The 25,801-nt window shown below is 44.9% G+C and overlaps 3 protein-coding genes, 1 long non-coding RNA gene and 1 other non-coding gene across 7 annotated transcripts; 1 reads left to right on the plus strand and 4 right to left on the minus strand.

Annotated features, from left to right (window-relative positions):
* Positions 1 to 5,791: 5,791 nt before the first annotated feature.
* On the minus strand, positions 5,792 to 8,089 carry LOC120740834. Its single transcript, XR_005697507.1, has 2 exons — positions 8,035 to 8,089; positions 5,792 to 6,298 (listed from the first exon to the last, which is right to left on the minus strand). It is a non-coding gene; the product is annotated as an uncharacterized LOC120740834 (long non-coding RNA).
* Positions 8,090 to 9,679: 1,590 nt separating this feature from the next.
* LOC120740828 lies at positions 9,680 to 18,000 on the minus strand. 3 transcript variants are annotated; one of them, XM_040043311.1, is made up of 7 exons: positions 17,994 to 18,000; positions 13,625 to 13,628; positions 11,977 to 11,980; positions 11,129 to 11,715; positions 10,898 to 10,974; positions 10,195 to 10,446; positions 9,680 to 10,046 (listed from the first exon to the last, which is right to left on the minus strand). In XM_040043311.1, exons 4-7 carry the CDS (start codon positions 11,673 to 11,675, stop codon positions 9,789 to 9,791), a joined length of 1,134 nt encoding a protein of 377 aa, XP_039899245.1. In that variant the 5' UTR covers positions 11,676 to 11,715; positions 11,977 to 11,980; positions 13,625 to 13,628; positions 17,994 to 18,000; the 3' UTR covers positions 9,680 to 9,788. The 3 variants fall into 3 exon arrangements, with proteins under 3 accessions (XP_039899245.1, XP_039899244.1, XP_039899246.1); XM_040043310.1 differs by lacking the exons at positions 11,977 to 11,980; positions 13,625 to 13,628; positions 17,994 to 18,000 and adding an exon at positions 12,552 to 12,930; XM_040043312.1 differs by lacking the exons at positions 11,977 to 11,980; positions 13,625 to 13,628; positions 17,994 to 18,000 and adding an exon at positions 12,277 to 12,379.
* On the plus strand, positions 12,408 to 14,493 carry LOC120740831 (dual specificity protein phosphatase 14-like). Its single transcript, XM_040043314.1, has 3 exons — positions 12,408 to 12,522; positions 13,571 to 13,887; positions 13,963 to 14,493. Exons 2-3 carry the CDS (start codon positions 13,577 to 13,579, stop codon positions 14,174 to 14,176), a joined length of 525 nt encoding a protein of 174 aa, XP_039899248.1. The 5' UTR covers positions 12,408 to 12,522; positions 13,571 to 13,576; the 3' UTR covers positions 14,177 to 14,493.
* LOC120740832 (DNA-directed RNA polymerase II subunit RPB4) lies at positions 14,456 to 20,723 on the minus strand. Its single transcript, XM_040043315.1, has 4 exons — positions 20,496 to 20,723; positions 20,134 to 20,314; positions 19,965 to 20,060; positions 14,456 to 14,777 (listed from the first exon to the last, which is right to left on the minus strand). Exons 1-4 carry the CDS (start codon positions 20,572 to 20,574, stop codon positions 14,699 to 14,701), a joined length of 435 nt encoding a protein of 144 aa, XP_039899249.1. The 5' UTR covers positions 20,575 to 20,723; the 3' UTR covers positions 14,456 to 14,698.
* Positions 20,724 to 21,108: 385 nt separating this feature from the next.
* trnag-ucc lies at positions 21,109 to 21,180 on the minus strand. The gene has a single exon. It is a non-coding gene; the product is annotated as a tRNA-Gly (tRNA).
* Positions 21,181 to 25,801: the final 4,621 nt, after the last annotated feature.

Genomic DNA, 25,801 nt, shown 5'->3' on the forward strand with positions numbered 1-25,801 from the left:
TATCTCACTCGGTGTTCAGAGAACCGGTGTTATGCAAGTAACCAAACCTTCTCTTTCAAGCAGCACTCAGTGTCTCGCTGTGGGAAACGGCGCCACTCCTGGATCACGTGCATCAAAGCCTGTAACTCCGCCACCCAGGCAGGTCAGCGCTTCCAAAGGTCTGCGTGTCTTTAGGAGCCCACACTAAGGACTGAGTGTGCGAGTGAGGGTCACATGTATCATCGTCATTGTAGCTCCACGACAGGCACGGCTTCTTCAAGACGGGCGCTTTGCTGCATTTATTGAACGCCATGAAAACTACAAACATAAACACAAACGCTGTAGGCCCTTCAGTCAGTTCAAAGTAACGTGCTTCACACAATCCTGTCTGTGTGTTTCTTCAGCAAAATAAACATGAAGTCAAGATCTCTGTATCTGTAAATAATAACTGTTATGCCTGCGTGTACAAATATATTTATACAAACAAATAATTCCTTACGATACCACATATATAAAAGCTATTTCTGTGACACAATCATGGTCGGCGTGTGCAGATGTGTCCCACAGAAACACCCCAAAGGCCCCACGAGGCTGCAGTCCTGGGACTTGCACACCATCACAGTAGCCTCTTCCACCCAGTGTGATAACCACCACTGTGACAGGCTTCAGTCCTGTCTGTGTGAGGAGCAACAGGCTCACCAGTAGGCCTCAACCTGTGGGTCCTGTTCTTAAACCTTCTCAGAGATGTCGGCCAACTGGTGCAATTCCAAAGCCAATATGACAGGCTGAAGTAGCAGCTAAATACACTTTAATAGTGGAAGATGCTCTCGGCTAATCTAGCAAATCCTAAAGGAAGCATGACAGATTGGAGAGAGAGCACTGATAAGCAATTATATTCCTAGCTGCTCACCATCTTTCAAATACATGCTGTTGGCGATCAGAGCGGCCATGTGGAAAAGGCTTTGGATGGTCTCAGTCACCCTCAGAAGGAGAGCAGACCTGGCTTTGTGCCCGGCTGCGACGATGGCGTTTTTATGGAAAAACCACATGAAGTGCTGCCTGCTGAGCCTCTGTCAGGCTGCTTCTCTCCTCACTCCTCCTCACTTAACAGTGCAGTGAACAGCTAAGTGAATTTTCCTGGTCCAGGACTTGTGATCTTCAAGAATCCCTGGTGTGGGGTCAGGGGACCCCGTATCCTTTTAAGTGTGTGTTGTGGACAGATGTGGTGGTGTCAGGGTATACCGAGGATACCCGCTATACAGGATATAAGTGAGGTTTGAAAGCGTTTGTATTACTGTAATTGAAATGACCAAAAATCATAACAGGCACATAAAGATATTATTCACCTCTGACTGGCTCAGTTGTGTCACCTTCGTTAAGATAGGGCAACGTTTAATTAACAGGTAAAAGCTGAAGTTAAATGTCTGAAACGTGATTTCAGTGAAGTCTTTACAGGCCTCGGATACGTGTGTGGGTCCAGGCTGGTGTGCAGGAGCTGCAGCGCCCCCTGGTGGACGGCAGCATTTCAACACAACACAGAAATCAGTTTAAAACAGTGCTGTGGTTTTCTCACATCATTTTAGTCTTGAGTGTTTGAGTGGAAAACATCCTGATGGTGGAAATGTTTTTGTTTACATAAAGAGAAACAAATCATCAAACATGCTGAATCAGAGCCGAGGAAAACTGGGAGAACAGCGAGTGTCCACGCTGCATCACTGCACCCCAGCTGTGGTGAACCGTCAGTGATTCTACCTGGATGGTGATTGTAACCAAAGGACCCGACACGACTCAGACACTCACATTTTTTCTTTTTCTTTTATATTTATTTTAAATATAAATAAATAAACGAAGGCTAGAAGGCTGTCCAGTTTCACAGCCGCTCACTTGTGTCCTAACCGGCCGTCAAAGGATCCTACGCAGCATCCTTCCCCTGAAGGATTGTATTGTGCATACTGGGTTGCGTCTTTCCTGTTTTATTTTGAAGGTCTTGTGCTCCATGTTCATTGCGTTACTTTTGTTTCCCCCTTGGCGTCATGTTCATTTGTGTCAGCTGTGTTTCCCGAGTGTTTCCACTTCCCTCATTACCCTTCTGTGCATTGAAGTCCTCTGTCTCTTGCTGTTCGGTGTCGGGTCGTCTGCTTATCTCCTGTCACTGTAAGTCTCAGGATTGTTTTCATGCTCCTGTTCAAGTTCATCTTCAAGTTTCTGGTCACAGTGTTTGCATGCACCTGTTCAGATTATGTCCCATATCATAGTTTTCATGTTTATTTTTAGTTTACCACAGTTTGGGCTTTAGTTTAGTTTAGTTCCCCCAACTCGCCTTGTCTTGTTTTTGTTTTGGATATCAGCCTCAAAGAGCTGGCTTTGTGACAAACTAATCACATCCGGTGTCGATGGCCCTTAACACAAAGCACGCAGCTTTTATTACAAGAAGAATTTAAGTAAGTATAAAACATTATTTTCATAGACTTTTCTTTTTAATTATTTCTTCTGTCATGTCATCCCTCTTCTGGGACATCCACACCCTGACCACTGTACTAGTAAAATACTACTACTAGTACTACTACTAAAAATAGAGGAAGGTGAAATGTAAACAAAGATGAGCACAAAGGTAGAGACGTCGAACACATAAAAATAAAAGAAATACAAAATTTGGGATGTTTCTGTCGTGTTCACAGCACAAACAGCCGAGAGCCGAACGGCTCACAGGCTGCTGAACTGTCACATTCAAGGCTTCCACGAATGCTGTGCCGAGGGTTTTCAGCAGAGGGCGCTGTCTCATCATTCAGCCAAGGGGTGCAGCAGTCTCCAGCCACATGTTGGCCTTTCCAACAGTGATCGTGAAGCCTCGGACAAACACCAGACATCAGGTTTCTCCCCACCTGCTCCTTAAACATCGCAGTCTCTTCCACAGTTCCACATGTCTTGCCTATAAGTGTCCCCTCCACCCCAGCTCACGGTAACGTGACCACATGTGCACAGCAGAGCTGCTGCAGACATATTTGGACCTGTTTTCTCCAAGGAACTGATACCAGTGACCTTAGTCTTCGGGGACACAATGTCTGCACCTCGTCCTGATGCCCAGGTCCAGATGTGGGAGGAGATCCCTCAGGACAGCTGCTGAGTTGCTGCAGGGAAATTTCAGCTCAGTGGACTCACTTTGATTTTGATCTTTGGGGTATCGTTGAACTCGGTGTGAGTCAAACGATGTGGCACCGTTTCCTCCCGATCACATCACCCAGCTTCGTTTCTCCCAGTGAGATCTGATGTTTGGTTTCTTTACTTTCTCTGATGGGTTTATTTTATACAGGAATGTTTTTAATGGCTTTATTTCACCTATACTGTTTCTTTTCTGTGACAAATGATGTCATTAAATATGATAATTAATAATCATAGAAATAATAGTATTAATCTGGCGCAGTATGGCTGAGGTTTAGCCTCATGGCTTTTGCAGATGGTTCACTACATTCCAGAACCTTCCGTCATCCTGCCACAACAATGGGTCAAATTCTTTGAAGCACAGAAGAATTTATAGAAGTAAATTAATAAAACATTTTTATGATTAAACATATCCCAGAATCCAACAGTGACAGTTTGACTGCCCTAAACCACCACCCGGACCCCGCCCAGCATGTGTGCGTGTCAGTGGCGGTCCTAGCCCGTTTGGCGCCCTGGCGAACACTCCCCCCCCCCACACACACACACACATGCAACATATTAAGGATTGTACGTTAATATTGTTGTTGGAACCACACTGAATTTCACCAGAGAAACACACACATATGAAGAGAGAGAGAGTATGCAAACGGCTACCAAACACGTCATACAATGAGAACAGGACAGATCAACAATTGACAATGACTAACTAGAAAAAGTTGCATTTCCTGCGAAAATGCAGTGTGAATGCCTCGTATTGGAATCTGCTGAAAACAACTGAAAAAGCAGAATTATCTGCTGAAAAGAGGTGTAGAAGCAGAAGTGCTTGCTGAAGATGGCTGTATGTGTAAGGGTACACTGAAGAGTGTCCAGAAAGCAGAGCGCATGCAAGCAGGGAACATGTGCGGCAACTGTCACAGGTAGGATTCGAACCTCTCCCACCGGGTCTCACGGCAGCTGCTCAACCCTCTGAGCCAAATGAGTTCTGGTCACAAACAAAGATATGATAAGAGGAAAAATGTGCACTGTGGAGCAGAAGCTTAAATTAGCAGAAAAGAGGTGAAGAGGAAGAACTTTGTTGTGAAATGAGGTAAAGAAACTGAAATTTGTGCTTAAATCAAGTGAAAAAGCTGAAATCTGAAATTCTTCTGAAAGACCAGAAGAGGCTGACATTTTTCAGCTATTCATTAAGCCAAACTGGTTCTCACGTAACTGAAAAAAGGTGAAAAAGCTTAAAATTCTAATAAAAACAGCAGAAGAGGCTGAGATTTGTGCTGATAAGAGGTGAAAATGCTGAAGAAAAAAAGTATAATAGTATAAAAAAGTATAATAGTAATAAACACCAAAAGTCATAGCCGGCATTAGCAGAAAGAGCAGAACAGTTTAGAGTTTGAACTGAGAAAATCGGCTGAAAACTGAGGGAGTAGTTAAGGGCCAAAAGCAACTAGAATAATAAAGAATAAAGAGAAACAGGAACTCAATAGTGTGAACTATTGATATTAAAATCTGTAACATAATGTTTGGAGTTTAGTCTGTTACTGTTACTATGTTTACCATTTCTTCTTGCAGCAGCTGTAACCCACATCATTTCCTCAGGGATTAATAAAGTGTTCTGATTCTGATTGGTTCAGGATGAGCTGCCATTATCCAATCACACATCTGCTTACCTGCATCTGTTGCTCGTTTCTCCTCCTCTTCTTTTCTCTTTTTTCTAAACTGAGCACCTGATGGCTTTGAACGTTTCTTGTCCATCTTCCACTGGTTTTAATTTTGCACTCCAGTATGAACACAAATAATCGAGGACTCGAGGATCACCACAACTTAACCTAACACACCTACACCTTAGTTCACTGATTCACTTTGTCTAAGGTGTATTTCTGGGATTTCACACAACCCAGGATTCAGATCATGAATACATGATGGGCTTGGATTTCGACGGGTTGTGTGAGACTTTAAATCATCAAACTGTAAATTATGTAAAGTGTCATTGATCCTTTACCCCGAGTCCTAAAGTGTAGATTTATTTTCTTACTCTTCTTATATTTATTGTTTGTTTACTTGCACTACTGTAACTGGAGCCTCGTCGTCTCGTCTCTATATCCTGGACTGTCTGTAGCGGAGATGACAAAGTTTACTTTGACTTCAGCAGCGCGCAGGCGCACCGAGGGCTCGCGCTCACTTTTCGTGTACAGAATTTCAAAAAGACATCGGTGCAAATTATAAGTCTGTATCATGATGTCTGCTGTTTTCGTGTTTGTTGTTTTGTTTTTATTTTGTTTTATTTTGCGAGTTGGTTATTAGACGCTGCTCCCCGCCGCCCCGCCCCGCCCTCTCCTCCCTGCGCCGCCAGCAGCAGGCGCACCTCGCAAACGGAGGGCGCGCTTACTCCCAGCGAATGGGTGATAGAAAACCGATCGGTGCCTGTGACATTCCCAGTATGCGCTGGCTGATGTCGGGGCAGCGTGAGTGTGAGCAAACTTTTTTTTTGGCCGATGCCCGTGATGCTGCCCCCCACCACGATGCCGCCCCGGGCAACCGCCCTGTGTCGTCCGTATCAAAAACCGCTACTGGTGCGTGTAGACCGAGGGGTTCGTCGTGCTGCTCCAACAGGAGTCCGGGAGGTGCGGCGTAGCAACAACGAGCGTGGAGACAAAGCTGGCTTTCAAAAAAAGATTTTTTATTAACAGGAAACTAAAACCGCCGTCCGCTCACCAGTAAAACACACAGTTCCACAGTGGGCCAGGAGCCGGCACCTGTGGGGTCATTACACTTCAACTCAATGAAAAACAGGCCTGCAGGGGGCGCTGTTGCACAGCTGCTCTATCAGCAGATCTTTTGTGGTTTCATACCATCAGTCATTTTCTTTTTGCTACGAGGTCACAACTTTAACAACCTGCAGGGCGGAGGTCATGTGACTTCAGTTGATCAAAATGAAGAGCGGGCGGAGCTAACTCAGGTTCCACATGATGACTCATCGCGGTCAAACAGGAAGGTTGCCGGGCGAGACACCTTTCTCCCAGCATGCTTTGATGATGACGGCATGAACCAAATATGTGGCGATCACATGATTAAAGACAGCGTCTGTCAGCAGAGCGCCACCTGGCGTGACTGCGGGTAAACCCCACACGCTTCGGGCCACAAAGCTCTTCCCGCAGGTAGCGACCTCAGCAGGGCCGTGCAGAGAGGTAGGGGCGGGTGCTCAAAGTTAAAAAGGGGCACATTGAACCAGGCTGAATAACAACAACACACATTCATCAAGAATCTAATATGGGCAACAAGGCAAAGCAAACGTAGCCGATGTTTTAGCTGTTGAGGGGTTGCTGCTGCTCCTGCTGCTGATAGTGCTGGAGGGCAGGGCTGTGTTGATCTGAGACTGTAGACATTAAAAAGTCCATAGGAGAGATGGTAGCTGATTAAACAAGTGTCATGAGATAATAACTAAATGCAAAGATTGGTGACAGCGCTTGGAACCATAAGGCAACAAAAAACTGTGAGAAATAATTTAGGCTCTGCCTGTGAATCACTCTTTGCTTCTCTTCTTCCTTCCATCCCATCATTTCATATATCACTCTCCACTTGCTGTCTATCTGAGAACAAGGCACAACTTGCTATTGCAATAAACTATAATCTAATTATCCACACCAAACAACTCCAGCACTTAATCTATAATAAAATGATGAGAGAAAAATGTTATAGCCCTGCCTTTAGTAGCTTCACACAGCTCCTACTGTTTCCTCCTCATGTCCTTACCAGGCATGTCTGCACAATGTTATATCATGAGTAATAATTTAAAATAATCCATATACATAAAACACACACATGCACGTGCACACAGTGACATTTTAGACCTTCTTCAGAATACTGTATATACTATGGGCATCACTGTGCTGATCCAGAATCCTTACATTATTATGTATTACTAGAGCTACAATAATAAAGCAAAGAGGAGGGGGAAGTAATAAATATGAAATAATGTCATTATGATGATTCCATTTGTTTCACTATCCACTCTGTGCAGGGGCAAAGCTTATTACATGTTTAAACTGTAGAGATACAATCATTTTACTGCTGTAAAATCCAACTTTTGTCTTATTTAAAATATAAATCTAATATAATCTGCTTCTTAATGTATGTTCTTTAAAATACAGCGTGTGTTTTTTAATATATTATAATTTTAATAATAATTATGTGGACATGCATATTAGATCGTTTTTTAGTGAAATATAATCCCTCCAGAAAGGCAGGAAAAGCCCGGAAACTTACTTTAAAACTAAATATGTTCCCTAAAACGGTGACAGAGCTACAGACCCATGACAGCCTTACACAGGTAGCCAGCAGCTATGACCAGCACTACTTGTGCAGTTAATAAAAGGACAGGTAATGTTTGTCGCGCTGTTGCACACACAGCACGTTCGTTTGTTTCAGTTCGTCAGTTGCAACAAGACAGCTTACCAACGTGTACGTAATAAGCTGATACTCCTGGGTGCTACACACTACAGTGTGCGCTGTACACCTACTTACTGGTTTTGTCGCATCAGTCTGTGTCTCTGAGTTAACTTGTGTTTCTCCTACAGCTCCGGACCGCAAAAAATGCGCGTGCTCTTTGTGAGCTCGTTCCCGGCTCGTAACCAGCGCGTTCTGCCGTCAAGGGCGATCATTGGTTAAATGTGATCATGTGACTGATGCAAGCCAGATCCTTTTATTTAGCAAAACTGTGATTAATAGTTAAATATTATTGTTGAGGGGCACAGACAGGACTCCGCACGCGCACACACACATTAAAATTTAAAAAAAAAAAAAAAAAAAAGTTGCCTCAACAAAAGGGCACTTTGGGCACCCATCAGGAAAGGGGCGGGTGCTCAAGCCCCTCCAGCCCCCCCCCTCTGCACGTGCCTGGACCTCAGGGCTCGCAAAATTTCAAAATCCCTGGTAGCCCTTCAGGCAGGGACTCTTCAGTTTTTGGTAGCCCAAAATAAATTTAAGTAGCCCGAATAAAAAAGAGAGCAATTTTTTGATTGATGTTTTGTTTCCTGTACAATATTATACTTTAATGTATAATATTGTACAGGAAACAAAACATTAATCAAAAAAATAGTTGAAAAACAAATTACAACATTGTATAAAAATTACAATCATCAACTCAAACACTTGGTTCTAATTGAACAGAAAGTTCTATGAACTTGTAAGAACTGTGTAGGACATGAATCAGTCTGTGTCAGATCCTGGATTTGAAATTTCCACTGAAGTCACGGGTAAGAGACAAGTGGAACCAAGATCGAGGCCGTTTGCTGTTTGAAGTTTGCACAGACTGCTACATTGTGCCAGTGGTAGTTCACTCTTTGCAACATAGTAGCTGTTCTAAACAGATTTTCAGGTTTGTTTTTAGTTTGTTATTTGCAATCGGTGTTTGTTCTGGGAAAGATATTGCAGACTGAGCAATAATGCGTTTCTTGCATTTCTCATGGGTTCTAATGGGGGCCTTTCTTAAAATGACTGGTCCCAGTAACAAAGGTGCTTGTCGACTCAGAAATCGAGGGAAAACCAACAACACACCCGGCAGAACATTATGTTATTTACACGGGTGCACATAAGTGGCCCGCATGTGCGCATTCGCTGTCAAAATAAAAGACGCGCAGCAGATAAGAAGTTGCAGCGTGCGTTTGCGTCCATATAAAGGCTGTTTTTGTCCACTAGAGTGGGATTTTCACAGCACATTCTGCACCACATCTCTGTGCGTTCATCATTTGTTTGAAGCCAGCTCACCTCCTGCAACCACTTGTCCGAGAATATTCGCTTCTTTTGTGGTTCGGACTCCTTCTGACATTTGTTTGGAGGTGGAGGAACATCACAGTAACTGCTTAAAGGAGCTTCTTCACATCTTTAAGAGTTCTAAACAAATGTCTGTCTTCCTCCAGAAAATCTTATGTACGCAAACACGCGCTGCAACTTCTTATCTTGTGCGCGTCTTTTATTTTGACAGCGAATGCGCACCTGCGGACCACTTATGTGCAGCCCTGGTTATTTAGCTCGTCATATTGCAGCCACAGAAATTATTTTGTCCATGAAACCATAAAGCTGCACTTTCTTTTTGCCTTATAGTCTGATTTGTCATAACTTCTCCGTTTTGTGGTAAGCTTTTCTTTGGCTGTCACTTCTTCACCCTGACCTGTCTTATTTGGCTCAGCAGAACTGAAATATATATCCTGCTGCTTTCTCACACACACACACAGGTCAGCGATTCTCTGAGCGATCAACCTCTCATATGTTTAAGCTGCGGGAGATTTCACTTGTCATGTTTGCATAGTAAGCTAACGATTAATAAGACGATGTCAGAGGAATTGGTGCGCAAATTATCATCACTCACAGATCAGTGCTGTCGCTCTCTATACACAGTTCGTGTGATTGCAAAGTGAAAGCAAAAAAACAAGCGCAAATTCAAACGCGACTTCAATATGTCACATATTGACAGTGGCTCACCGATGCCAATGACATAATTACCCAGCTACATTTCTGAAAGAATGCAAAAGCACTGACATATATTTTTCCTTCCTACGACAGCCCGACGGGCCGGGAAGAGATAGATTTTGGTAGCCCGACTGGAAAAATCGCTAGCCCCGGGACGGCGGGCAGGCGATTTTGCGAGCCCTGGACCTCTACGGCTCCGGCGTCCCAGCGGCTGCTGCACGCTGCTGCATCTTCTGCCTGACGTGAGGCAGCACAGCGTCCCTGTAAAACACCTCCAGTTTGGACACTGTCTCCTCCCACAGCTCGGGGTCAAAGGTCACCAGGACCACAGCCGTTTCCTTCAGGGTGAAGACCACGAGGTCGGCCTCCCGCAGCCCCGTCACCGCCAGCTGACACTGGATCTGAGTGTAGTAGCTGTGGGAGGTCTTCAGGCGGTACACTGGAATCTGGAGGAGGAGGACACGAAATCAGAGAGGAAGAGGCGGAGGAAGAGGAGGAGGACGAATAAGAGAGGAGGAGGAAGAGGAGGAATCGGAGGAGGAAGAATCAGAGAGGAGGAGGAAGAGGAGGAAGAGGATGATGTGTGTTTGCTACCCCGCCGCGCTCCCGTGTGGCCTCCTCATGCAGCTGCAGACAGAAGGCAGGGTCCTCCCTGCAGGCGTCCTCCACCCGCCTGTGTCTGTGCTTGTAGGGACACTTCACCTCCAGACAGAGCAGCCATTGGCCGCTTCGTCTGTCCGTCACGATGCCGTCAGGACTGGCAGCCAACCAGGGCCTCCGGGGGTCGACGAACAAGCCACAGTCCCGAACGCAGACCTGCTGGCCCAACGCCGAGGACTTCAGCCTCTGTGGGGTGATGTAATCAGTGACATCATCAGCAAATGTTCAATAAAGTTTAGTGTGTAGAAAACAGTAGTGAAGGACCTCCTCCTCGTCCCCAGTTTGTAACGTTCTTGTGATTGTTGCGGTTTTCTCACATATTTTGTGCGTTTTCTGATATTTTTCACTGATTCTGGTTTTCTTATTATTTTATACACATCTTTCTTTCACGTCACTGGTTTAAAACTATTATTTTCTCTGTTCACTGTTGACCATTACCATAATAATTAGTAATTAGTCATTTATTTGTATTTTACCTCTCAGGCGTCGCACTTTTTAGTCTTTTCCTCGTGATACTGAGCTTCTTTGATTTGTTAAATTAAACTTTAACTTTAACTCAGAGCTCTCACAATGCCCATATATCCTGCTGGCCGTGTTTGTGAGGATGGCTGAGAGTTACAAAGATGCTGAAACACACCTGGTACCTGCGGATGACCTCAGCCTCCATGTGGACCCCCCAGCTCATGGCTCTGGTCTGGACTCTGGGCCCCTCACCTGTCGAGACAGTCAGGTAACCAGTTACTGGCTGACCTCTCGGGATCCTGCACGTGTTACAATAAAAACTCACACCAGCAGACGTCCTGGTGAAGCTGCTAAAAGATACATTTATATGGAGTCAGAGTACCAGGTGGTAGAAGGTGTGGCCTACCTGTGACAGCAGCCAGGTAGGAGGTGGGCGGAGTTTTACTCTTGCCGTTAACAAAGCCGGAGCGAGCGATGCTGTGTGCCACCGAGGCCGTGATCCGGTTCTTCCTCCAAGCGAACCAGTCTGGGTTGTTTCTCTGTCCGCGGGTCAAGACTTCCACCTCCTCCACCACACACCGGTCCAGACGGACACCCACATCCAGGGGCACCTGCTCGGGTCTGGGTGGGGCTGCTGGGGAAGGTTTCTGGGGAGGATCTGGATCAGCAGCAACCGCCTCCTTCACAGGTTTCTGTGCCCGTTTCTGTCCTCCTTCAGGAGGAGGTCTCACAGCCGAGGCAGCTTTTTGGGCGCCGCTGTTTCCTGGATCTGCCCGGGAGTCAGTCCCAGTCTGAAGGGGGCGCGCAGCACCGGGTCTGGTTTTACTGGAGGTTTTGGTTCCAGTGATGCCTTCTGGAGTCTGGATGGAGGGGTGGTATCTGACCTGAGGGAGGACTGGTTTCTGAGCCGTGCCAGTACCTGTGGAAGTCTGCTTGGTGTGGTGGTTCCGCATTGTTGTTGGGTCTTGATCCGAAAGGGGACCAGAAGAGAAACTGCAGGAAAGGAATGAAAAGCAGAAGAGTCTGAATCCAGGAAGCAATAAACGTGATCAGATGAAATAAAATCACGAAATGAATCACCATCATCGAAATGAATATCAAATCAAACGGGTAATAACAGATTTTTAACTTGACAGACTCGACCGAGGCTTTTATTTTGAAGAGTCAGATGTTTCGCCACACATCCGGTTCAAACAGCCGAAACAAACCACGTGATCGCGCGACCACGTCCCCAAGCACATACAGTCCTGCCACCAGACTCCGTTCAGATTTGTGTAGAAACACGGAGCTCGGCGCTCCGGTGGACGCAGGCTCACCGGGAGGCGTTTGAGACTCACGGGGAGGAGCCGCTCTGGTTTTCGGCCCTGACCTCACGAAGGCAGCGTTCATCGTTTTTCAGGGAGATTCTTCCAAATAATCAGGCCAACTTTAACGTTTCCTCGTCTGTCTTTTAAGAAACAACTAAAAGCTCTTATTTTTTTAGTTTTTATGCGCTGTTATTTTGTTGTGAAGCACTCTGTGATCCTTGTCTTATATTAATACAATTTTACTTACTTTTATAATGTGTTCTTAGGGTCCTCGTCTTATGGGAAATAGCTTTTCTCTTGAAACAGAAAAACAGGGAAACAGAAACGGAAGGAGGCCCTAAAGTGAATGAATTTTGAATAGAGTCTGGTTGAAGCCGCTCCGGCTCCTCTGAGAGCACACGGCGAGGTTAGTTCGTGTTTCCAGACCTCCGCCTGTCTGTTCTACGCTCATTAAGCTGTAAACCAGAGGGCTAGCTCCTTATCTACCTGCCAGGTGAGTGAAAGTGTCAGAATGTACCTTACCTGTCTCTGCTGTCGGTCTGAGAGCAGAAACGAAACCGAGTCTATTTAAAGCTTCGCTGACTCATTATCCCGTGACACCAGACACGTCCCGGCATGTTTCAGCTCAGCCTGCTCCCAATAATCTGGGGGATCATCGATGAATCGTATCAATAACAACCGGAAGACTCGGGTTTGGAGTTTGTTAATACATCCACAGTAGACGCTGAACACTCATCATCATCACTATCACTGTGAATGAAGGACGAGCTGCTGCCAGCCCACCTGTGTGCAGGTCGCAGTCTCACCTGGAGGCGTGGCTTCGAATCCACTTCACAAAACGCTTTGCTCTTGTTTGTTTACAATAGTGAAAAACAGTGATGCATAAAAATACCAACTATGCATTATGCATGCAACTATACTGATTCAATTCAACTTTATTTATACAGCGCCAAATCACAACAGTCGCCTCAAGGCGCTTTATATTGTAAGGTAGACCCTACAACAATAGATCCAGAGAAAAACCCAACAATCATTTGACCCCCATGAGCAAGCACTTTGGTGACAGTGGGAAGGAAAAACTCCCTTTTAACAGGAAGAAAGTGCTCTAATAGGGTGATATGGTACTACAAGGTCATTAAGATAAGATGGGGCCTGATTATTTAAGACCTTGTATGTGAGGAGCAGGATTTTGAATTCTGGATTTAACAGGAAGCCAAAACAGGAGAAATCTGCTCTCTTTCTAGTCCCTGTCAGGACTCTTGCTGCAGCATTTTGGATCAGCTGAAGGCTTTTCAGGGAGTTTTTAGGACTTCCTGATAATAATGAATTACAGTCGTCCAGCCTGGAAGTAATAATACTGGTACTGTCTCCAGTCTGGTCAGAGCCCGCTAACTGTCTTTGGTTCTGTGTGGTTGGCTGAACCGCTGCTCGCCTCACTGAAGAGAATTTGACAGGAAGTGGCGAGCTCCTGCCCTTTGTTTGAGTCCTTGTTCTGTTAGACCTCAGTTTGTGTTGAACCGCTGTGATGTGTCTTCCTGCAGCGGATCATGCGGGTCTCTCGGGTCTCTGCCGGCCTCTTCCTCACTGATCTGGACTCGGCTCTGAACACCAGCGTGTTGACCAGCAGAAATGTCACTCTCATCGTCAACGCCAGTGGGCTCGAGGACATTTCCTACCCACAACTGGATGGTCTGCAGGTGCTCCACGTCCCCGTCCAGGACCAGCCTCATGCCCCCCTCAGAGAGTACTTCGACCTGGTAACTGAACGGATCAACCAGAACCGAACGGGGGCCACTCTGGTCCACTGCACCGCCGGCAGAAGCCGGTCCTCTGCGCTGATCATGGCCTACCTTATGAGGTAGCCACAGTGCTTTAGTCTCACTTTGACAGTCAGGTTCTGGTCTCTGATGTGGTTCTGGTCTCTGTGCTTCAGGTCTCAGGGTCTCAGCCTCCGTCGAGCTCACGAACTTGTTCTGGAGCAGCGACCATTTATTCGACCCAACGCTGGTTTCTGGAGGCAGCTGATAGACTTGGAGAGGACCCTGTTTGGTAGGAACACGGTGAGGATGGCGAGGACACCAGGCGGCGTCCTTCCTGAAGCTCTGGAGGACTCGGACGCTGCAGCGGTGCACTGCCTGAATGTCTGATGCTGGCTGGCTCTGCAGCGTTTTTGGTGTGAAGCGCTCTGAGGAACTGCTTCCACGTGCTCTTCCTGTTGTTGGGAGGAGCTTATAAACCTGTGCATATTTCTCCTGTTCTCTGGGCCTCAGAGTGCTGCTCTGTGATTGGTTGTGGTTTAAATGCCGCTGAAATCATCAGTTTTCTGCAGTGTGTGTGTGTGTGTGTGTGTGTGTGTGTTATGGTGCCAGACTGTTATTTACTTGTAATTTTATGCTACAAATGAAAAAGTCACATGACTGAGCAACTGCTTCAATCAAACCTTTATTTAAAAAACCCCCCCAAACAAAAAAAAAAAAAACCCCATCATCAGCAACAGTTCAGGTCAGACGCTGCACACAACCCTGCAATCAAGCTGAACTGAGCATGTGCAAGAAACACGTGAAGACAACGAGTAAGAAAAAGTTTTATCAGGACAGCAGATTGACCACATTAGTCCGGTGGGGCGGGGCTGTAGGGGGGCGGGGCTGTGTGTGTGGGGGGCTGAGGTCTCAGTACTGGAAGCTTCTCTTGGTCTGGATGTCATCGAGGATCTGCTGCAGCTCCTCGTCCTCGAAGCGACCCTCCAAACTGAAAACACAGAAAACTTTATTGACACAGCAACCGAACAACCACACAGACACACACACAGGTGTCGTCATGGAAACACAGCATCGTCACAGATCACTGACACCACCTGCTGCCGGTTCTGCTCTGAAGTATCTGCAGAACTGAACCAGGACCAGCAGATGACTCGTAAGCTGGAGAGTCACAAATTTAGAGGATCATCATTTAGCCTGGAGAAATAGTTTGCTGCTTTATAAGAAAGCCCTCCGCAAATCCAGAACATCTTACTATTCATCACTGATTGAAGAAAATAAGAACAACCCCAGGTTTCTCTTCAGCTCTGTAGCCAGGCTGACAAACAGTCAGAGCTCTGTTGAGCCAACAATCCCTTTAACGTTAACTAGTAATGACTTCATGAACTTCTTCACTAATAAATTTTTATCATTAGAGAACAAATTACATCTGTGGGATGATTATTGGTAATATTATCTACAGCTACTTTTAGTACCATTGATGTTAAGTTAGACTCTTTTTCTCCAATTGATCTTTGAGTTACCTTCAATAATTACTTCCTCCAAACCATCAACGTGTCTTTTAGACCCCATTCCTACAAAACTGCTAAAAGTCCTGCCTCAAATAAAATTGTTTCATGTTTGTGGCTGTAATGTGACAAAATGTGGGAAAGTTCAAGGGGCCGAATACTTTAGCAAGCCACTGTAGGTAGGTATCGGATTCAGTACCACATTCAAAAGTGACCCAGATTGGATTTGAAAATATTGGATTTGTGCTGTTCACACTGTCATTACCATGATCGGATACGGGTCGCAAAGGGTGAAAAAAGTCAGATTTGATGCGCTTTCGCCTGCAGTGTGAACGTAGCTTTGTTGTTCTGCAATAGACCTAGGATTCCCATGATGCATTGAGTTTTTCCTTTCCAGTCACCTTCCTCACTCACTATGTGTTAACAGACCTCTTTGCATTGAATCATACCTGTTATTAACCTCTGTCTCTCTTCCACAGCATGTCTTTATCCTGTCTTCCTTCTCTCACCCCAACCAATCACAGCAGATGGCCCCGCCCCTCCCTGAGCCTGGTTCGGCCGGAGGTTTCTTCCTGTTAAAAGGGAGTTTTTCCTTCCCACTGTCACCAAAGTGCTGCTCATAGGGGGTCAAATGATTGTTGAGTTTTTCGCTGTATGTATTATTGTAGAGTCTACCTTACAATATAAAGTGTCTTCAGGGAACTGTTGCTGTGATTTGGTGCTGTTTAGCTCATGGAGCCTCCCATTAATCAGGGGATTAAGAGCACCCTGGAGGGGTGTGGTAAATGTTTTTGGTTTGCCAAATGTCTGATGGGAAGACGGGAGGGTTAGAAAATGATTTTTTGACCACTTTTGAAGTTGTTAAAGCAAATTAAGTTAACTTTCGTTTAATTTTAAGTTGTAAGAAGTTATTTGGTTGATTTTTGTTTATAATTTTGCACGAAATAAACGCCATATGATTTTTAAACAATGGAGTCAGAAGTGCGTTCCAAAAGCAAACCTCCCGTTGCCACCCACGGCCTTTTTGGTGTTTGGAACATAAAAGGCCGTGACACCAAATGTTTCCACCTGCCGCATCCAACCAATCACAGCAGATGGCCCCGCCCCTCCCTGAGCCTGGTTCTGCCGGAGGTTTCTTCCTGTTAAAAGGGAGTTTTTCCTTCCCACTGTCGCCAAAGTGCTGCTCATAGGGGGTCAAATGATTGTTGGGTTTTTCTCTGCATGTATTATTGTAGAGTCGACCTTACAATATAAAGCTCCTTGAGGTGACTGTTGTTGTGATTTGGCGCTATATAAATAAAATTGAAATGAACTTTCAAAATAAAGCTGCAGGGCTGGTCAGGTCTGTGTGACTTGGACAGCTTCCTGTTTTTATGAAGTGTTTTACACGGCCCGTGTGAGTGCAGCGTCACACGCAGTGCTCTGTTGTCCAGATTCTGTACAATAAAGTTCAGATTTGTCTCATGAAGCTGTTCCACTGTGCCACAAGTCATTATTTCAGTCATAAACTGATATAAAAAACTGGGGCGGTGGTCACAGGTTCATCCTGTGGGCTCAGACTAAAGCCAACTGTCTCACCCAGCTGACTCGCACAACCAATCAGGATGAGCGTGTGCCTCCACCTCCACCTGCTTTTCAGTGATCTTTTATTTTTCATCTGAATCGTTCAGATTCAGGGTTAGACAGACACGTTCATTAAATCAGAAGTGTGAACAGGTAACACTTCCCGCCTGTGGAGGAAACACGACCCGTGTATTTAATGGTGGAACTGCAGGAAACGCATCACTCTCCGTGCCCTCGCCTAACTGGTTGTTGTTCCATGGGCTTAATCAGAACGGTCCCATTTGTCACTACCCGATCCGTACTGGAAACCCGATCGGTACCACGCATGTGTGAAAGGAGTCTACTTCATTTCACGATAGTTACGGGTCAGAGTATCTGTTAAGATGTTAACAATAATAAGTATGTCTTAAAATTTTTGCAGTAATGAAACATTTCAATACAATGTAGACAAAAACGAAATAAAAAGATAGTTACGGATCAGGACTGCCCGATCCGTACCGCGCATGTGCAGATGTTTTCTTCTTCTGTTTAGTTTAATGGCAGTTTACTCCCAGTGTACGAGGACACCGCCACCTGCTGACCGAGTGAATGAACCCTATTGTAAACTGAATTAGTGTGATTACAAACGTGTGTTAAAATTGATTTAGTGATAGTCGAGTGTGTTTATGCTCGTCTGTGTGGAGAGGATTGTTGGAATAGTGATGATGATGATGTCCGCTGTCACTGTCAGTTGTCAGTAAACACTTCATCTGGCTGATGAATCTTCACGTGACATATTACAAGTCTGTATTATTAAGTCTTTAATTAAGCGCCATTCTTCTTATTTTACGGCGCTGTTGTTCAATCGGGGGGCGCTCTCTGTTGAGGAGAAAAGCATGAAGTTGTTTGTATACGGAGGTGTCCATTGTTTAAATGTCCGAAAAAGAGGCAGAGCTGTCGAGAAATGCTAGGAGCTAACTGGGCGCTAACCGTATCATATTAACTGTCACAATGTTGGCAAAGAGAGAAAGTGACGTAAGATTTGTGCATGCGTGGTACCGATCGGGTTTCCGGTACGGATCAGGTAGCGACACCATCCATGTGATTAGGGTTGCCAACCGTCCCTTAAAAAACGGAATCGTCCCGTATTTAGAAACAAAAGCACACGTCCCGTATTGAGCTAATAAGGGACGCGCTTTGTCCCGTAATACAGTGAGAATCAAAAGTAGTCTATAAATGTTTATGGAATTAACGCTTTGTTTGAAAACATAATTCCCAGCCCCTCTCCTGCTTTGTGACCAATGAGCTGACAGCACACTTATGACAATTCGAGTATGACAATTCAGATTACCGCTCATCTCATTGGTCGAGGAAACGTCGCTTACGGAGAAAATACCGGAAGACAACAGATGACCACAACAAGAAGCATGGCCAACAGGGAAACAAACGCCGACACTGCGGTGCAAGTCTCGGACGACAGTAAAGCTGGGCAGACACTGTGCGATTTTTTCAGTCACGTTATTCAGCTCCTGCTCAAACTGCACGATTGACTCACAGGGGTTAGAAGTTCATAGGTCACGATGCAGGTCTCACACTATACGGCCCGATGCTCTGATGCGACCTGAGTGCTCACACTGTGCGTACATAAAATGAAGGTTATAACAGAAAATCTGTCGCTCTCTCTGTCTTTCACTCACACAGACACACCACCGCCATCAACTTTGCTAAATTGCTAATGATAAACATTGATCAGGCAGCTGTGAATGAGCAGCAGTGTAAATCCAACTTCGAGTTCTTTTAAAGAAAGATTTACTTATATTCTCAAAAGCTAAGCATGACAGGCTTCTGTTTAAGAAAGAGACCTGTTTTACTGTGTTAATGTTGTCATTTTGAGCTAAAAAAAATGGCTAAATGATCATTTGTTTCCCATATGGTCATATCACAAAGAATATGCATCTGCTTAAATCAAATTCAAGTCAAATGGTTAAAAAATAATTTCACACACAAAAATAAAGAGCTACAAAATTCACCACACTGGGAAGGGTGAACTGGGTTGCCCGGCCCTGGCCACGAGGTGTCCCTTATTTATTTTTCAGGGAGTTGGCAACCCTACATGTGATGGTCATGTGACCACGCCCCTCAGCTACAGAGTAAATGGTCTGTGTGCAACGACTTCCTACAGACACACGCAAGGAATTCTTACCAACCCCACTCATGCTGTGATCACCCACCCACAGGTGTGTTTTCTGGATTCCAAATGTTGTGGCCATTTTTGTTGAATGTTTATAAAATGCAGTTTGTATTCATTTTAGTTCTCTCTTTAAAGTTGTAAGAATATACTGACCTAGTTTTGTTAAGTAAATTTGTAATTAATTTTTGGAAAAGTTTTTTGGAAAGTGATTGGTTTATTAGCTCATGGAGCCTCCCATTAATCAGGGGATTAAGAGCACCCTGGAGGGGTGTGGTAAATGTTTTTGGTTTTTTGTTTGCCAAATGTCTGATGGGAAGACGGGAGGGTTAGAAAATGATTTTTTGACCACTTTTGAAGTTGTTAAAGCAAATTAAGTTAACTTTCGTTTAATTTTAAGTTGTAAGAAGTTATTTGGTTGATTTTTGTTTATAATTTTGCACGAAATAAACGCCATATGATTTTTAAACAATGGAGTCAGAAGTGCGTTCCAAAAGCAAACCTCCCGTTGCCACCCACGGCCTTTTTGGTGTTTGGAACATAAAAGGCCGTGACACCAAATGTTTCCACCTGCCGCATCCAACCGGTCACAGCAGATGGCCCCGCCCCTCCCTGAGCCTGGTTCTGCCGGAGGTTTCTTCCTGTTAAAAGGGAGTTTTTCCTTCCCACTGTCACCAAAGTGCTTGCTCATAGGGGGTCAAATGATTGTTGAGTTTTTCGCTGTATGTATTATTGTAGAGTCTACCTTACAATATAAAGTGTCTTCAGGGAACTGTTGCTGTGATTTGGTGCTGTATAAATACAACTGAACTGAATTGAACCTGCCTATGTGTTTAACTCAGCTAGTTATGAATTGTGGAGCAGCTCCTGTACCTCAACACTGCAGCTGTCACAGAGGCTTTTATTGTGAAGTTCCTGCTGTGACGTGGATCGGACTTACCTGGGAATCAGGGCTTTGGCCTCCTCTGCGGCTTCTGGACACAGGTTGGCCAAACTGGCGAGCTCGAACTTGTGGAGCTTCTTCTGCAGCAGGAGGCTGAAGACAGAAAGATGACAGGGGTCAGAACCGGATCGCCTCGGACCTGGGCAGGAGCCGGGCGGGGGCGTACCTGCGCACGGCCGTGATGGTCTCGCGGTTCTTGAAGCGGCTGAAACGGGCCGTGTAGTTGAGGGTCTTCATGAAGACCTCGGACAGCTCCTGCTCGTCCTCGGCGCTCTCGTTCTGCTGCTTTCTGTGCTCCAGCAACATGTGGACCTCCGAGTTCAGCAGCGTCTCCGCGTTCTCGAACTCTGAGGGGGAGGAGGAGGGGTTAACATCTGTCAATCACTCAGCACGCAGGCTCAGAGAGGCTTTGAACCTTCAGCCGAACCCACAGACAGCAGCTCGGTCTGTGTACCCGCGTGCACCCACGGACCGCCCGCGCGTGTCTGTAGTTGTTCGAGAGTGCGTGCGCGCGCTGCAGGTACTCACCTTTAGGAAAGAGCAGCTGAGAAGCGTCCTCTTCAATATCACCAACATGCGGAGGAGCCGCGCCGCCTCCAGCCGCCATGTCGAGGAGCAGTCCCGGCTACCGGCCGGGGAGTGTGAAGTCGCCCGGAGGGTGAGACACAGCTGCCCGGTCAAGCCTGGCAGGTCGGGGGGGAAATCCCGGAGAGAACGGTCGGGGGGTAGAAAGCAGCGCCGCCGCTCCGGACCGCAAGAAAACAGCGAGAACTACTTCCGGGGCGCCCACAGTCACTTCCGCTCTTTGTGACAACATTAAAGAACATTATGAAAACAGAAGGAGGGTGCAGTTTGTGCCAAAGAGATGACAATATATATATATATATATAAAAAAAAATTACATAAAATTAGAGAATCAGGTCGACAGTTCATTTTCCTGTCTGGCAGGGATTCTTTCAAAGTAACAGTCTCTGCTAACAGCGCCCTCCTGCGGACGGGAGCGGCAGCTTCGCACTGAGTGTCAGAGAATAGTTTTAAGCAGTTTAAAAAAGATTATTTTGTTACATGAGTGCCGGAAGCCACTGAACCCCGACAAAAAGAAACAGAACAGAATCTGTCTCAGCGGTCGTAAAAGGGAGACTGCGTTGGCCGGGAATCGAACCCGGGTCAACTGCTTGGAAGGCAGCTATGCTAACCACTATACCACCAACGCCTGAAGGCAGTGGCGCTGTACCACAATAAAACACACGCAGCATCAGTATTACTCAATATGGCGTAACGTGACGGTTGTGACCTCACAGCAGGGAGGTCCTGGGTACCACAGAAACTCAGGAGAGGCTTCTCCAAGCACACCGGCCACAAAGTCAACAACCTAGTGTAGCTGTGCAGTACAGCGACGAGAGCTCAGACCTGGAGAAACCAGCCACCTCCTAATATCAGCTATCAATTTTATTTCTATAGCACAAAGTGCTTCACAAGTAGTTCATGAACAAGAGAAAATAGAAAAATAACACATGATATAAGGCAAAGGCAACATATTTAACATAAAAACAAAACAAACACAAAGCCTGATGGTGCTCAAACTGAACTTTGAGTTTCATCAAGCCAGTGTAAAAAACGTGAGTTTCAAGACGAGATTTGAAACACTGTATAGACTCTGAAGTACGAATATCAAGTGACAAGTGATTCCCAGTGTTGGGAAGGGTACATTTAAATGTATTCCACCACAGATTACAGAATACATGCCCCAAAATGTATTTTGTAATGTATTTGTAACTGAATACTTTGGATTACTTAATCTATTATCATGTTTTTTACAACTACATGAATGTACTATTGCTGTGTGATTCATTACTATTACTGAAGGTTGCTCTCCATACCAACACCAACTAGATGTTTAAATCTTAATATAAATGAGTAACAGTAGGTGGACATTAGGTAAGGCTGCACTTTTTGCAGCGATCTCGTATAGAAAACTATTTCTGTATCAGTAATATGTTTTCTTTCTGTCTGTTAATAATCATGTGGAACTGCACATGATTATTTGCAGCTAGCAGGTTGTTAATGCTATCCATTAAAAACTGCATGTTAATACGTGGAGATCCTGAAAGCTGCTCCAAAAATGATCAGATTTTATTTGAAATATTTGTTCAATTCTCCTCCAAACCCCAGCAGCTGTCTGTTGTAGGCTTTGATTGTTTACTAAAATAATAATAAAAGTGTTCTAACATCTCACTGACTTTATGTGTACTGTGTTTATTAAAAGAGATGAAGCTTGTGCTTCTGTCATGTAGTGATTATGCTTAACTGTATGTGAGCGGTAGCTAACATTCTTTAATCCAAACACACAAAGAACAGAAAACCAAGCTTGTGGAGATCCTGCATGACTGCGGGGCAGGTCAGCAGCGTCTCTCTGAGCCTAGCATGGCTCTCAGTTAAACACCTTCTCCAGGAACAAAAGGCAGTACACACCTTGAGGGTCACACTCCCTTGCTGCCTCCCAGAGTCCTCGAAGAGACAAAAGACTCTTCCTGTGGAGTTCCTGTTTCCCCCAACATCCTTACTACACCCCCACCATTTGTCTAACTGTATGAGTGTGAGACATGTTTAAATCCAGTGGCACCAAGGCATCATACAATAAAATAATGTGATTAATACATAAGTAAAATAAATTCCTATACAATCCCACCCTTTGATTCTTAAATCAAGAATCACATTACCGGGCTCGCAAAATTTCAAAATCCCTGGTAGCCCTTCAGGCAGGGACTCTTCAGTTTTTGGTAGCCCAAAATAAATTTAAGTAGCCCGAATAAAAAAGAGAGCAGTTTTTTGATTAATGTTTTGTTTCCTGTACAATATTATACTTTAATGTATAATATTGTACAGGAAACAAAACATTAATCAAAAAATTGTTGAAAAACAAATTACAACATTGTATAAAAATTACAATCATCAACTCAAACACTTGGTTCTAATTGAACAGAAATTTCTATGAACTTGTAAGAACTGTGTAGGACATGAATCAGTCTGTGTCAGATCCTGGATTTGAAATTTCCACTGAAGTCACGGGTAAGAGACAAGTGGAACCAAGATCGAGGCCATTTGCTGTTTGAAGTTTGCACAGACTGCTACATTGTGCCAGCGGTAGTTCACTCTTTGCAACATAGTAGCTGTTCTAAACAGATTTTCAGGTTTGTTTTTAGTTTGTTATTTGCAATTGGTGTTTGTTCTGGGAAAGATATTGCAGACTGAGCAATAATGCGTTTCTTGCATTTCTCATGGGTTCTAATGGGGGCCTTTCTTAAAATGACTGGTCCCAGTAACAAAGGTGCTTGTCGACTCAGAAATCGAGGGAAAACCAACAACACACCCGGCAGAACATTATGTTATTTACACGGGTGCACATAAGTGGTCCGCATGTGCGCATTCGCTGTCAAAATAAAAGACGCGCAGCAGATAAGAAGTTGCAACGGGCGTTTGCGTCCATATAAAAAGCAGTGTTTTTGTCCGCTAGAGTGGGATTTTCACAGCACATTCCACACCACATCTCTGTGCGTTCATCATTTGTTTGAAGCCAGCTCACCTCCTGCAACCACTTTTCCGAGAATACGCGCTTCTTTTGTGGTTCGGACTCCTTCTGACATTTGTTTGGAGGTGGAGGAACATCACAGTAACTGCTTAAAGGAGCTTCTTCACATCTTTAAGAGTTCTAAACAAATGTCTGTCCTCCTCCAGAAAACCTTATGTATGCAAACAGCGTTGCAACTATATCTTGTGTGAGTTTTTTTTTTTTTTTTTTTTTGACAGCCAATGCGCACCTGCGGACCACTTATGTGCAGCCCTGGTTATTTAGCTCGTCATATTGCAGCCACAGAAATTATTTTGTCCATGAAACCATAAAGCTGCACTTTCTTTTTGCCTTATAGTCTGATTTGTCATAACTTCTCCGTTTTGTGGTAAGCTTTTCTTTGGCTGTCACTTCTTCACCCTGACCTGTCTTATTTGGCTCAGCAGAACTGAAATATATATCCTGCTGCTTTCTCACACACACACAGGTCAGCGATTCTCTGCGCGATCAACCTCTCATATGTTTAAGCTGCGGGAGATTTCACTTGTCATGTTTGCATAGTAAGCTAACGATTAATAAGACGATGTCAGAGGAATTGGTGCGCAAATTATCATCACTCACAGATCATTGCTGTCGCTCTCTATACACAGTTCGTGTGATTGCAAAGTGAAAGCAAAAAAACAAGCGCAAATTCAAACGCGATTTCAATATGTCACATATTGACAGTGGCTCACCGATGCCAATGACATAATTACCCAGCTACATTTCTGAAAGAATGCAAAAGCATTGACATATATTTTTCTTCCTACAATAGCCCGACGGGCAGGGAAGAGATAGATTTTGGTAGCCCGACTGGAAAAATCGCTAGCCCCGGGACGTCGGGCTAGCGATTTTGCGAGCCCTGCATTAATACCAGAATTTCTTTCCTGACATTGCGTATGTCACATCAACATTATTGTTCACTTAAAGGAGTTTCACACTGTGTATCCTCACTTCACTGTTCTCCCACCACCCTTTGTTCATCTTTAATCTTCCCCACAATCTAAGCTCTCACATGCAAATGGCAACAACAATGATACAGAGGAAAGGTCTTCTCCAGAGTGTCAAAGTACTTTGCATGGCAAAGTGAAGCAGCATTAGGTGGACATTCCCAGTCACGGTCATGGCTCCTGGTGTCTGTGCCATCTACAGAGTCATAATTCCAATGCTGGTCTCCCTCTGAGCTGTCACCTTTGGAGCTTGGCATGCTCTCTTCATCCCTCGATTTCTGTTCCAACGCGGCTGTAGATTAGGAGCAGAGCAAGTCGTACACCTTAGTTGTCTTCCTCCACGTCCATGTAGAAACTCTTTTATTTTATTTTAAGATTTTGCTGTTCAAAATCTTCTCGTGACAATCCTTTGGAAGCCCAGTGGTGCAGCCCACTGTCGTTTGTCTGCTGTCCTGCAGATGGACTCTGCTTCTCACTGGTCCTGTTGAAGCGTTCTCTCCTGGTCATGGTCTGCATCTGCGCCTCAGTCAATCCTTCCATATCCCTCATGTCACGGTCTCTGCAATTTAAAAATGAAAGCTTCCCCGGAAAACCCTCTTTTGCCCTCTGTCAGCTTAGCACAATTAGACACGCACAATAAAGTTGTGCATTGTCTCTTAAAAATTCCCAGGGATTCTCCCCTGGAGTAGTTTCACTCCACGCCCTGTCGTAAGAAAAAGTAAAACATCAGCCAGCGGTGTGTCCTGCTGTAAATCATGTGATTAGATCCCACGATTAACCCTCGGCTGTGGAAAAAGTGATGTAGATGTTAGCGCAGCGCATCTGTATGCACACTTTCTCACAGCGACCTCTGCACTCTAAACAATACAAGGTCATGAATAACACACTGCTGGTAAATTCACAGACACAGAAAGTGGCATTTAAGAGGTTAAGTCAGCACGGCCCAAAAGCTCATGCAACCTGTTGCTGTCACCTTCCTGCTCCTGTAAAAAGAAACATACATACATCCACCCTTTTGTCACTCTGGGTGGAGGTGCAATCTTGCATACTGGTGTCAAGTCAGTCAAAGCTTTTGTCAGTCCAGTCAGTCCCCATTTGTTATTTGCTGACAGTAGAACCTCTCGTGACACAATAAGTTTCTACTGCCAGCAATGACGTCATTAAAAAAAAGAAAACAAAAATAATTTAGACTGGATCACCTCGCTGAATCCTTTTTGGCAGGGACTTGTTTTCTGATTGTCCCAAGTAAGTGGCTTTCTCCTGAGCCCATTTTCATT

This window comes from Simochromis diagramma, unplaced genomic scaffold (assembly GCF_900408965.1).
Source record: "Simochromis diagramma unplaced genomic scaffold, fSimDia1.1 OVJJ01000377.1, whole genome shotgun sequence".
In the NCBI taxonomy this organism is placed as follows: Eukaryota; Metazoa; Chordata; class Actinopteri; order Cichliformes; family Cichlidae; genus Simochromis; species Simochromis diagramma.

Excerpts from the sequence above, each read along its gene's own strand:
- LOC120740828 (XM_040043311.1), bottom strand. The coding sequence starts at position 11,675 with ATGCGGAACCACCACACCAAGCAGACTTCCACAGGTACTGGCACGGCT. Across the intron at positions 10,447-10,897 it reads AGGTCATCCGCAGGTACCAG|AGGCTGAAGTCCTCGGCGTT; the intron begins GTGTGTTTCAGC and ends ATCACCCCACAG. Across the intron at positions 10,047-10,194 it reads CCACACGGGAGCGCGGCGGG|ATTCCAGTGTACCGCCTGAA; the intron begins GTAGCAAACACA and ends CTCCTCCTCCAG.
- LOC120740831 (XM_040043314.1), top strand. The coding sequence starts at position 13,577 with ATGCGGGTCTCTCGGGTCTCTGCCGGCCTCTTCCTCACTGATCTGGAC. Across the intron at positions 13,888-13,962 it reads ATCATGGCCTACCTTATGAG|GTCTCAGGGTCTCAGCCTCC; the intron begins GTAGCCACAGTG and ends TCTGTGCTTCAG.
- LOC120740832 (XM_040043315.1), bottom strand. The coding sequence starts at position 20,574 with ATGGCGGCTGGAGGCGGCGCGGCTCCTCCGCATGTTGGTGATATTGAA. Across the intron at positions 20,315-20,495 it reads TCAGCTGCTCTTTCCTAAAG|AGTTCGAGAACGCGGAGACG; the intron begins GTGAGTACCTGC and ends CCTCCCCCTCAG. Across the intron at positions 20,061-20,133 it reads ACCATCACGGCCGTGCGCAG|CCTCCTGCTGCAGAAGAAGC; the intron begins GTACGCCCCCGC and ends TTCTGTCTTCAG.